The following is a 12,500-nucleotide window of genomic DNA, read 5'->3' as shown; positions in this document are numbered from 1 at the left end:
ACTGGGTGAGGATGGGGCAAATTCAGGGGTCTTCAACTTTTTGTTACCCATGGACCCCCGCCCAGGCAAACCGGTGAACCATGGTCCTCCGCCCAGGCAAACCGGTGAACCATGGACCCCCGCCCAGGCAAACCGGTGAACCATGGTCCTCCGCCCAGGCAAACCGGTGAACCATGGACCCCCGCCCAAGCAAACCGGTGAACCATGGACCCCCACCCAGGCAAACCGGTGAACCATGGACCCCCGCCCAGGCAAACCGGTGAACCATGGACCCCCGCCCAAGAAAACCGGTGAACCATGGACCCCCACCCAGGCAAACCGGTGAACCATGGACCCCCACCCAGGCAAACCGGTGAACCATGGACCCCCGCCCAGGCAAACCGGTGAACCATGGACCCCCGCCCAAGCAAACCGGTGAACCATGGACCCCCGCCCAGGCAAACCGGTGAACCATGGACCCCCGCCCAGGCAAACCGGTGAACCATGGACCCCCGCCCAGGCAAACCGGTGAACCATGGACCCCCACCCAGGCAAACCGGTGAACCATGGACCCCCGCCCAGGCAAACCGGTGAACCATGGACCCCCGCCCAGGCAAACCGGTGAACCATGGACCCCCACCCAGGCAAACCGGTGAACCATGGACCCCCACCCAGGCAAACCGGTGAACCATGGACCCCCACCCAGGCAAACCGGTGAACCATGGACCCCCACCCAGGCAAACCGGTGAACCATGGACCCCCGCCCAGGCAAACCGGCGACCCAGCACCTCCATCATATGTTAGCAAAAAAATAAAATGTTCACGTCTTGTCTTATCATCAGGTGAATGACAAGGTTAAGTCATCAACATTTTTAAATGAATAGATTTGGTAGATGGTTTTATATTATTTTGACCTCCCACATTATAACAGGAAGAGGAAGTGGAACTCTAACAGTACCTATTAGCTAAACAGGTCACTCTAAACACTAATAGCTAATAGCAGCTGTTTCGCTGGTTAAACAAAGGTGAGCCATGTGTTGGACAAAATCTGTCAAGAAAGTTTACCAGCAGCCAGCGGCACTCGCGGTGCTTTATCAGAGCTTATCGCCGCGTTGCTCTGCCCAGGCGTTGCTGACGCATGCCAGCTCTTACAACGCCTGGATAGACATTTAACTATCAGCTAATCGCATCATATGTTACAGCAATCTGGTGCCCTACAGCGCTGTCGATGACGTGGCACGCAGCCATTGGTTGATGCATGCAAAGTCTGAGCAGGGGAGCGCGACCATTGGTTGATACTTCAGTGAACGTCATTTGCTCAATATTATGAGTTGAGAAATAAATTTGACATCATTATATTATATTCTCATATTTTCTACTGTAGGTATGTAATTCAAAAGGTGTTAATCTTGTTGTTGTTAGCGATATTCATAAAAACGATTAAATAGTTAAAAATGTAAATCCCCTTTTAAAAAAATATATATATTTTCACAGACCCCCTGCAGTACCACGGACCCTGGGTTGAATACCCCTGGGCTAGTTGATGCACAGGACTAGGCCACAAATTAAAGGAGGAGGAGTAGGAGGAGGAGCAGGAGAGGAGTAGAAGGAGGAGCAGGATGAGGAGTAGGCGGAGGAGGATTAGGAGGAGGAGCAGGAGGAGGAGGAGCAGGAGGAGGAGGATTAGGAGGAGGAGCAGAAGGAGGAGGATTATGAGCAGGAGGAGGAGCAGGAGGAGGAGGATTAGGAGGAGGAGCAGGATTAGGAGGAGCAGGAGGAGGAGGATTAGGAGGAGGAGCAGGAGGAGGAGGATTAGGAGGAGGAGCAGGATTAGGAGGAGCAGGAGGAGGAGGATTAGGAGGAGGAGCAGGAGGAGGAGGATTAGGAGGAGGAGCAGGATTAGGAGGAGCAGGAGGAGGAGGATTAGGAGGAGGAGCAGGCGGAGGAGCAGGAGCAGGAGGAGGAGCAGGAGGAGGAGGAGCAGGATTAGGAGGAGGAGCAGGAGGAGCAACCCCATTGACTCCCCTTAGAGGTGAGAGGATCAGGATGTGAAAGGTATGTGCAGCACATTCACCATGTTGGCCCTGATTCACCAGCACCTATTCAATCATCAATCCACCTTCACACTGAATTGTCTATGTGGGCCGGGTACTTTGTAAATGGGAGTTCTTCTGAGTCAGGTAATCCAAGGCCATGTGGCCCTAGCTACACTCCCTGGCCGGATCTCAGTATTCTAGAGTGGTGTCCTTTCCTTTCCCTCTCCTTGGCTCCATCTGATGATATGGAAGACCAGGACAGGTGGAAAGCAAACACCTGGAATTGGAGATTTTAGGAGAGGAATCCCCTTTAGACTATTGAGATGTACCCTGTGTTACTTGAATCCACGACTTCCCCCGGTCTTCCTCATGTTCTGTTCCTATCTCTTCTGTCTAAGACAGGGCTGCTCTGTCATGTTCTGTTCCTATCTCTTCTGTCTACGACAGGGCTGCTCTGTCATGTTCTGTTCCTATCTCTTCTGTCTAAGACAGGGCTGCTCTGTCATGTTCTGTTCCTATCTCTTCTGTCTACGACAGGGCTGCTCTGTCATGTTCTGTTCCTATCTCTTCTGTCTAAGACAGGGCTGCTCTGTCATGTTCTGTTCCTATCTCTTCTGTCTAAGACAGGGCTGCTCTGTCATGTTCTGTTCCTATCTCTTCTGTCTAAGACAGGGCTGCTCTGTGAATTCTAGTACTCCTACCTTTTACATGGCCATGGGAAGTGAGTAAGTTAGAAAATCATTATTTCTGTTCTCAAGCATATAATTGCTCCTGCGTGCTTGGGATCCACAACATGCACAGTGTTGAGAGAGGGAGAATTTTTCAGCCCTTCAGCTCCATGGACAGCTCCATTGTTTTTGAAACACTTTGAAAAACATCCTTGTTAGCAACAATTAGTCATAAACAGTCAATGTCTGACTATAGGTCGACCTTTATGTCTATGGTCTATTGTCTACCTGTAAGGCCACTCACCTGTTCTGGACCTTGGAAACATATCCTGCACTGGGGAGTCCTAACACCACTGTCTGTGCGACTGTTCAGGGAGAATCTCTCCTCACACTTCGCTTTGGAGCAGTCCTCCTCGGAGCTGCCGTAGTCCAGGGGTCCAGTCTGTCCCGTAGCATGCTGCCATTCCTCTGTCGCTTTAGGCTCGTTTGTCCCGGCAGAATGAGGCTCTCCTGTCGGCGGGCCAGGGGCAGCATAACCATCCGCCTCTGGTGGAGGTGCACTCGCTGCAGAGTTGCTGTTGTCGATTGCAACATCAATGCCGGTGCCGGACCCATTGCTGTCCGTGTATTGTTCGTTCATGGGGATGATCGCCGGTGGCGGAGCCGGGACCGGCGGTCTGAGTAAGAAAACCTTCAGGTCACTGAACAAAACGCAACAGCGGCCTTTGGACATGCCCTGGCGGCGGAGCAGCATCGGTCTCCGGCTCAACAATCCCCAGCACCACACAACCACCCCGAGAGACAACAACATGTGTCTGTTTCTATAGGAGGATACAGGTGTAGGTTTCTATTCAGAAACATGCAGAGCACATGAAGAGAAAAGGAAACGCTTACTGTTATTTCGTCGAGGACCCGAAAGAGGAGTCTCCTCTGTTGTCTTTTCCAGTTGGGTTGAATGACATTCTTTCTCTCAACAGCTATTTTCAATTTAGCTCTGAATTCTAAAATCGAATCAGCCTGAATACATCGAATGAGTTGGTGTGCGCGCTCCACCACACATCATTTCTCAGCCTTGTCAGATACCCCTATCGTGCACTAGCCTGGGAGCTTACTTATGCCTGTAACTAAGTAATTGCTCAGGTTACAGGAAAACCCTGACTATATATCAAACAAATAGACTTACATGTCTCATATACCTTAGAGAAAATGGGCAGGCACATAGCTGAGCATCTTCCCATTTCATTCCAGTGGCATCACAAACCGAATCTTGGGAACAAGACTATACTATTGCGATCTTTTCATTCTTGTCTCGCCTACTCTCCCGTTGCCCTTTATCAGTCCCGTGTTGTAACCTGTCATGTTCCATTAATCCAACAGCGTTGTTTCTTTACGGGCCTTCTACCAACAATGTCCCATTACATGTTGTAATAACAGTCGCTATGTGGCCAGTGGTCCTTGATATAACCGCCACCCCCCACCCCGCTGACCAGTCGAGCCCTGTTTAAATCGTCCTTTCTCTATACTCTATCCTGATGGATGCTTTAAAGGTTATGTCCTCGGCTGCAGGCTAATATAGTTTCCACGGTAGTTTGCGTTCGTCGCCTGTCAATTCAACGCTGTCTGAGAAGGTTGAGGCTATTACCACAACAAAAGCCTACAAGATCATTTAGGGATGTCACGAACATGCCCTAGGCTTCGCTTCCCCAGAGCCTAGCCTCCTACCGTCATTTTCTCTCACACGGAGCATCCTCTTTACAAGCGGGTAATCCACATATTTTAACGACATAACGGTGCTTTAATTCACCCCGAAACGGCTGTTGTCATGCCTTTGGGTCGACAGGAGCAGCGAAACCGGAGAGAGGTGGTTGATGAGAACGTTGTCTCTGTGCTTTTGAAATCCGTTCGACTCGACGGTTCTCTTCTCGCCGCGGGTTCAGCACCATTAAGGATGGGACAGCTCCCAGGCGCGGGCCCGTCGAACACCAGCGTGATGCAAGAAAGGGGCGAGCATGGGCTGGCTCGTCTCATCTCGGATAGCAACAAGATAACATTTGGGATGAATGAGATGAAATAATAGATTAAACAAGAATCCCAAACAGATATAGTATTTGACAAAAACAGAATAATGTCAAACCTTGATTACACTGGGATAAGATCACACATCCCTCTATTTACGTGTGGGAAGACTTGGGAACAGATTTCATAAATAAAATAAAACATACTTTGAGATGATTTTCTGGTGATTTTACATTCTTTTATGTCCAACAACGAAAATTATATTTCGGAGGAAAAAAAAATCGACTGGGGAACGTAGGCTGCTCACATTTAGCAAACAAGTTGCTTAAACAAATACAAAAGTTTTATGTATAAGTCTAAATTGGAGGTGCCTTATGATGCTATATGGGCTGTGGCTGTTGAATAATGCACAGTGGACTATCCCCTATACACTAGGTATTTATATATTCTGCCTAGTGTGCTTAGTGTCACACTACAGCCTTCCCTGAACCTGCTGAACCCTGGCCGTAAGCTACACACACACACACACACACACACACACACACACACACACACACACACACACACACACACACACACACACACACACACACACACACACACACACACACACACACACACACACACACACACACACACACACACATACATACTGTATATATATATACTGTATATATATATATGTATACACACACACACCACGTCCAGATACAAGTAGAGTGAGCTGAATTCTCTCCATCTCCTCTCTCTTCAACATGCATCTGAAGAGACAAGTGAGCCAGTCTGAGTGAGCGTGGCCCAAATGATACCCTATTCCCTACATAGTGCACTACTTTTGACCAGAGCCCTATGAGCTATGTAAGGAAAAGGTGCCATTTGGGATGCAATCAGAGGAGTGGCCGCTGCTGCAGTTTCCCCCAGGCACAGGGAAATATGTCACACTGTTGTAGGACTTCCCACTAGCATTAACCCCCAAACAATTTACACTGTTCAAGCAACTTCTCTTAATCGCCCGTGTTCTCTCATCTCTCTCTCTCTCTCTCTCGCTCTCTCTCTCTCTCATCTCTCTCACTCTCTCTCTCTCACTCTCTCTCTCTCATGCTCTCTCTCTTTCTCTCTATTTCTCTCTCTCTCTCTCTCTCAACAATGCAGAGCGATTATGATTCTTTATCAATACTGTATGTTTGACACTGCTTGCAATGGCCAGTGAGGTGTGAGGGTCATCCTATCTGTCATATGACATAAGTCATTGTTACATCACACAATCTGACCTCAGGGTGTAGGGTACTGTCAGTGTGACGTCCTGCTCTGTGATGGAATATGAGTGTCCCTCGCCTACTGAAATGTAGCCTGTCAGTATCTTTATCTTTCTGATAATAAAAACAAGGACTTTTGAAGGGGAAATCTGGTACATACAGTTGTAGACTTCTAAATGAATGATATATTATAAACCTATTGATTCTTGAAGAATGTAACTTTTAATTGAGCTTAGTTCAACTGTCGTACCCCACCGGAACCCAAAATATAAGCTTGTTTTGCTCCATTGTTTGTAAACAATGTAATTTTAATCAATGTCAGACTAATGTGGCATCTCCTTTTCTCTCTCTGAGCTGTCTGTGGTGCTGAATGCTGAATCTCTCTCTCTCCCCCACTGATGCGTGGTTTATGTGTATATTTCTGAGGATGCTGTGGTACAATCGGGGCTTTAGAGAAAGAAACACATCACATTCTCAAGGAAAGTTATCTTTAAAAGGGGATTATCCCATATTTCCTGCAGATCCTCTGCTAAAACACACACACACACACACACCACACACCACACACCACATACACACACACACACACTGTCTCTCAGTAAAGCTTACACTGCTAGAGGGACTGCTGTTTTCTGTCTGATGTCTCGTCTTACAGTGGGGCTTAAGTCTAGAGAAGTGACAGGCTGGCAGGCACAATATCCTAGATTACCCAGACTATACTATACTGTACTGTACTTAGAGGCCTACGTGAAGGAAATTGATGCAGTATAAGACAACAGTAGTACAGTAGCATTTTGTGTGTGTGTGTGTGTGTGCCTGCCTCTGTGTGTGCGCGCATCTGTGCGTGTGTGCACACAGCGCCCGTCTGTATGACCCCTACATAAGCCCCTCTCCGTGCTGGGAACTAGGAGATGAATCAGGCCCCTGAGGAATTCCATCTCTGCCAATTAGTGTTGCTGGTATCACAGCGTCTAGCATGAAACACTAGCTTGCAGCCAGGGCCTAATGACCAGGGTTGGTATAAAAAGAGCACATGAATGATACAGTGATCAGGCCTCTTTACTTGTGAAAAGCATTATAATTGTTTATGTAGTAACCATAATTACAGTACTAACTTTTCCTGTATTCCTTTTCCTTGGGGCAACTGAATATGAGCTTAGGCTAGAGCAATTAAATATTGGATAACTTTTCAGTTAGTTAAAAAAAAAAACTATTTCACTTGCTCACCCCTACATATCTACCACAAGCCTATAGGTCTACCATCTCGAATTTCCTCATTCATATTTAAAAGTAACTCAACGAATAGTTATAAAGTAGGCTAGCTAATATTAGGAAGAAGATACATGCTCTCTACATAGAATTCCTAGGCGCTTGGCTTGCAACAATTTAATGTAACACATGGCAAACGTTGATGACGTCTGTTACCACGGTTACCAAGAATTTCCGACGTGACCACTGATCCTCCCGTTCAAATAAAAGCCATATAGTTTGCCAACGTCCTACTAACAATTTTGGTAAGTTGAAGTAACGCTCTCACGAAGGAATTTTATGATAATGAAAGTTCCCTAAGTTAACATACTTCGTCATGGCTCAATTATTGCAACTTGACAGTAGTAGCTAACAAGCTAGCTAAAGCTAGCTGGCTGGGGTCCTCTGTCCAGTTTGTTCATTGGCACTGACAGTGGCTCTTGACTTCGTTATGATGGAAGCTATTATTCGTTTTCTGGATGGAAATTATAAAGAAATACTGTTCGTTCAAAGATGACATCTTCTTGACATCTATCTTCTCCTTATTTCTGAATGATTACAGATAAAGTGGATCTGAAATGGACATCAATGATGTAGTAGTCCAGAAGCTTCACACATAGTATAGAACTGTGTTCTTCTCTGTCAGAGTAATAGCTGGTGATCAAGAGGTAAGTGTCATTTATGTTTTACAGAATGGTATCTTCCACATTGCTATGGTTATTAGATAATTGACATTGACCTCAATGACCGTACAGGTGAATGAAGACACTGGAGCCAGAGCCAAGATGGCAGCCATGGCAAGAAACATCTCCAAGGACTGGTCCTACCTCCATGAGAGGCTCTTCTCCAAGCTGTCCGATGAGGGCTTCCACGACATGTGGAGCATTGGTGGCTTTCTCGTAGTATTCATCTTCTGCACCATCGTCATCACCCTGACTCTAGCTGTCATATTCAGCTGGTGCTGTGGCTGGTGCTTCCAACAGCCGACCCTGAGGTCCAGCAAGATCAGTGTGCTGCTCTCACCACCAGAACTGTCCAGACAGAAGTCTATGCAGACACAGACACACAGTTTATCGAACCAGAGCCTGTCCAGACAGATATACACCTCGAGGTCTGTGATGGATCCAACGCATCCTATAGAGTCAGTTCGGAATCCCGAGTCTGTGCCCGATGTGCAAAAGACTGAGAAAAGCAGCAAGAACAAGAAGTTTGAAGATGGATCTGTGAAAGTAAAGCGTAAAATCCAGCCTGTATCCAGGATTGTGAGGAACAGAGATGTACCAGTTTAGCTTCGGGCTACCAGACCAAATCTGCGTTTGTATCTATGTGTCTGACTGACCTCTGACAGCCTCATTAGATGTTTCAAGTAAAGCCTTTCAATTTCAAGTTTTATTAGTCATCTGTACAGGATACACATGGTATACACCGTCCAATGAAACGCTTACTTGCATTTTTGGTTTCCCTACCAAAACGATTTTCAGGAAATCAGTGTTTTGGAAATACATAAGGTTAGGCTTATATGTAGTTGTTGAAGACATTTAGAGTCAAACATAACATTATTAGCAGGGGTCTGTCATTGATTTGTGCAAAAGACACATTTAAATGAAAAGGAGTCACACTCAGGATCAATGCACAACTTTCTATTTATTTAGGCTGAGCATTCTGTCGTCAGACCTTCATCAGTGCACAAGACACAGGCATCAACAACCAGGGTTGTGTGGGTTACTTTCTAAATGTAATCTATTACAGTGACTAGTCACCTGTCCAACACTGTAATTAGTAATGTAACTTTTGGATTACCCAAACTCAGTAATGTAATCGGATTACTTTCAGATACTTTTGGATTCATTTCCCCATTAGAAGAAGACTAAAAGGATCCATCAAACGCATTTGGTGTGTCATCATTGTGGTCTCTGATTGGTGGTCATCATTTGGTGTGTCATCATAGTGGTCTCTGATTGGTGGTCATCATTTGGTGTGTCATCATTTGGTGTGTCATCATTGTGGTCTCTGATTGGTGGTCATCATTTGGTGTGTCATCATAGTGGTCTCTGATTAGTGGTCATCATTTGGTGTGTCATCATAGTGGTCTCTGATTGGTGGTCATCATTTGGTGTGTCATCATAGTGGTCTCTGATTGGTGGTCATCATTTGGTGTGTCATCATAGTGGTCTCTGACTTGTCATCAGACTCACTCAGGTGGAACAAACTTAAACGTGCTCCTTTTTTCGCTGCTGAATTGAATGCCTTTGAGAAAACAGAAAGCTGTATCTAAAGTATCTGTAATCTCATTACAATATTTTAGTTGGTTACGGAACTGAAGTTGCAGTGTTTTGTAATCAGTTACTCCCCAACTCTGTCAACAACAATGAGAATGTCATTATTTTGCTGTTTACTTCTAAAACCTTTCAAGATGATAAGATGTTTTTTATCCAAGAAAATGTTGTTCAAACCACAGACTTTTATTTGGGATCACGCTCAAAAGATTGGTCACACTCATCACTGTCGCCTGTATTTCTGAAATAGGACACAAGGAGGCAGCATTTAGCTACTCTTGATCATTTCAACACCATGTTGTAGTTAGTAGACCTAAGTAGGCTGTGTTTTGGACTCCCCCTGCTGGTTAAAAGCTGCAATTGCATTTCACAGACTCTCCACCGCACATGAACCTCTTCCAAAGAACCCATATTCCTATATTCCTAAATGGTTTCAGATTCGGAATGCTGATCAGTTTTGACCTGATCCTAGATTTGAGATTATGAATACGGGCCGAGGACTCCTGGAATACCAGAGAGAGTTAAACATATCTGGGATATAGAGATGGGAAGCTAGCTGGCAATACTGAACTCATTCATTTCACTCTAAAAAGTGTGAAGTATTATACAAAATCCACACTTTTTGTTGGTATTTTTCGCTCAAGACAAAATGTTTCCGGACCTTGCCAAACGTTCCGAACACTGAATACACCCCTTGAGTCTTGACGTAGCACGTGACACACCATTCTTCCGGTACAACAAGGAAGAGTAGAATCGGAGAGATGTGATACCGCTAACTAGCTAATAATGTAGCTATTGTTTCGTTAATAAAACATTAATATATTTGACCTTTTACAATGTCAGGATCACCAGATACACGCAGTTTGGTTTCTGCGTCATCCCAGCTCAATTTAATGGAAATAGATACGGTGAGTGGGACTGTCGCGTTTATGGCTGTTTCTCAACAGTTTTTGGTTTTCTTGATAGACTTGGTGGAGGGGGTAGCGATTAGATAGCTAAACCTAGCATTTTTGGGGGGGATAGATGCACTAAATATGAGAGTTGGTTTGTGCAATTAAAGCTGTAGCTAGCATTAGTCTTATTTTGCTGGTTGTCAAATGTGTAGCTTGTTAGTGGGCTACTTTGTTGTCCTTTTGCATAGCACTGCCATGTCTCTGCTATACGTTTAATATCCGATTAAAGATCGCTAGAACCATAGACTTAGGTAGAATAGTATTATAATGAGATGTCTATGGCTAGAGCGACCACGGAGCTCGATAGACTTCATTGTGCTGAACACATATTGCATACCTTATCTATTATCCTCAGATCGATGATAAAGAGTTTGACATTCCCCAAGTTGACACCCCGCCTACCCTGGAGAGCATCCTGAATGAGGTAACGGGCTCTCATCTTTCAATAACTACCTATTCCATTTCAAATGCTGCAGGAATCTGACCGCTTCTAGCTCCCTGACTTCTAACAGAACCATACAATGTTCTGTAAGGAAGTCGACACAATGGGGTAGCCAGCCCTACATCCATATCTGGGCTAACAGTTGTGATTCTTCCGTCTCCTGTTTTAGCCTGAGAATGAGGAGGAGCCCTTCATCCTGGAGGACACGTGTCTGCTGAACACAGAGAACATCGACGCCCACTCCTGTGAGACGTCCTCACTGGCCAGCTCCGACAGCGGAGACCCCACACACCTCAAACGGTAGCCCACACACACTCAGCTGTGTCTTACTATACTTGTGAGGACTTTTTGGGGACCAACAATTGATTCCCATTGAAAATTATATTTTCGCTAAACCTTAATTCTAATCCTAACCTTATACCTAACCCGTAAACCTAAAATAGCCTTTTTACAAGTGAGGACTGGCAAAATGTCCTCACTTCTCTGAATTTTAGTTGGTTTGATATTCTAGTGAGGACTTCTGGTACTCACAAGTATGGTAAAATGTGTACACACACACACACACACACACACACACACACACACACACACACACACACCCCCTTGTGGGGACCAAAGAATTGATTCCCAATCCAAAATCCTATTTTCCCCGAACACTAAATGTAACGTTAACCCTTAACCTAACTCCTAATGGACATGTTTTGAGACCCTTCTGTGATGTGCTGTATTCAGCAGGTTACATTATGCATTACGGGTACAGTTAACTGACATTTGTCGTCACAACTGAGATTCAAACTTAACAGTGTGTGTGTGTGTGTGTGTGTGTGTGTGTGTGTGTGTGTGTGTGTAGGAAGAGGAAGACAGTGGAGCTCAGCACTACAGTCCATGGCTCTGTGCTCCGACACAGCATCCTGAAAGGCATCTCTGCTCAGATAGTCTCAGCCGCTGTGAGTAACACACACGCCACCACACACAACACCACACACAACACCACACACACACACACCACCACACACAACACAACACCACACACACACACAGCTTTCAATTTGTACATTTTGTCATGCATCACTGAAATGTACTTTTTCCTTCCTTGTTCTTCAGGACAAAGTAGATGCTGGACTGCCAACTGCAGTAGTAAGTATAATCATCACATACTATACTGTAGTGCTGCTTTCACCCTTTCTACACTGTCTTCTCTCTGTTTCTACACTGTCTTCTCTCGGTTTCTACACTGTCTTCTCTCTGTTTCTACACTGTCTTCTCTCTGTTTCTACACTGTCTTCTCTCTGTTTCTACACTGTCTTCTCTCTGTTTCTACACTGTCTTCTCTCTGTTTCTACACTGTCTTCTCTCTGTTTCTACACTGTCTTCTCTCGGTTTCTACACTGTCTTCTCTCTGTTTCTACACTGTCTTCTCTCTGTTTCTACACTGTCTTCTCTCGGTTTCTACACTGTCTTCTCTCGGTTTCTACACTGGACCTCTTCTCTAGTTAAATGTCTTCTCTCTGTTTCTAGACTGTGTCCGGTGTGATCGTAGTGGGAACGTCTCATGGCCTGGCTCTAGTGTTTGGTAAGTCCTTAACATATCAGTGATGAGTACTACAGTCATATAATCATTGACAT

The 12,500-nt window shown here is 45.3% G+C and overlaps 2 protein-coding genes and 1 long non-coding RNA gene across 9 annotated transcripts in view; 2 read left to right on the top strand and 1 right to left on the bottom strand.

The window, feature by feature from the left end:
- Nucleotides 1-4,745, bottom strand: part of LOC139532795 (E3 ubiquitin-protein ligase MARCHF4-like) — a 15,823-nt gene extending 11,078 nt beyond the window's left edge. The window contains exon 1 of the mRNA XM_071330852.1: nucleotides 2,988-4,745. Coding sequence (XP_071186953.1) covers nucleotides 2,988-3,494 — 507 coding nt within the window. The 5' untranslated portion in view covers nucleotides 3,495-4,745. The remainder of the gene's footprint in view (nucleotides 1-2,987) is intronic.
- A 2,623-nt stretch (nucleotides 4,746-7,368) lies between these two features.
- Nucleotides 7,369-8,589, top strand: LOC139531387 (uncharacterized). The gene is made up of 3 exons (XR_011666356.1): nucleotides 7,369-7,469; nucleotides 7,766-7,871; nucleotides 7,959-8,589. It is a non-coding gene; the product is annotated as an uncharacterized lncRNA (long non-coding RNA).
- A 1,609-nt stretch (nucleotides 8,590-10,198) lies between these two features.
- vps8 (VPS8 subunit of CORVET complex) overlaps nucleotides 10,199-12,500 on the top strand; it is a 97,420-nt gene continuing 95,118 nt past the window's right edge. For 3 of the 7 annotated variants that reach the window (XM_071330845.1, XM_071330849.1, XM_071330844.1), the window contains exons 1-6: nucleotides 10,200-10,387; nucleotides 10,788-10,856; nucleotides 11,044-11,174; nucleotides 11,725-11,821; nucleotides 11,979-12,011; nucleotides 12,393-12,447. In XM_071330845.1, the coding sequence (XP_071186946.1) occupies nucleotides 10,316-10,387; nucleotides 10,788-10,856; nucleotides 11,044-11,174; nucleotides 11,725-11,821; nucleotides 11,979-12,011; nucleotides 12,393-12,447 (457 nt within the window). In that variant the 5' untranslated portion in view covers nucleotides 10,200-10,315. Of the gene's footprint in view, nucleotides 10,388-10,787; nucleotides 10,857-11,043; nucleotides 11,175-11,724; nucleotides 11,822-11,978; nucleotides 12,012-12,392; nucleotides 12,448-12,500 lie in introns of all 7 variants that reach the window. The other 4 variants (XM_071330850.1, XM_071330851.1, XM_071330847.1 and 1 more) reach the window with 2 other exon arrangements.

This window comes from Salvelinus alpinus, chromosome 10 (genome assembly GCF_045679555.1).
Source record: "Salvelinus alpinus chromosome 10, SLU_Salpinus.1, whole genome shotgun sequence".
NCBI classification, from domain to species: Eukaryota; Metazoa; Chordata; class Actinopteri; order Salmoniformes; family Salmonidae; genus Salvelinus; species Salvelinus alpinus.
Note: the sequence above shows the minus strand (reverse complement) of the source record. Positions and strands in the feature narration are given on the sequence as shown.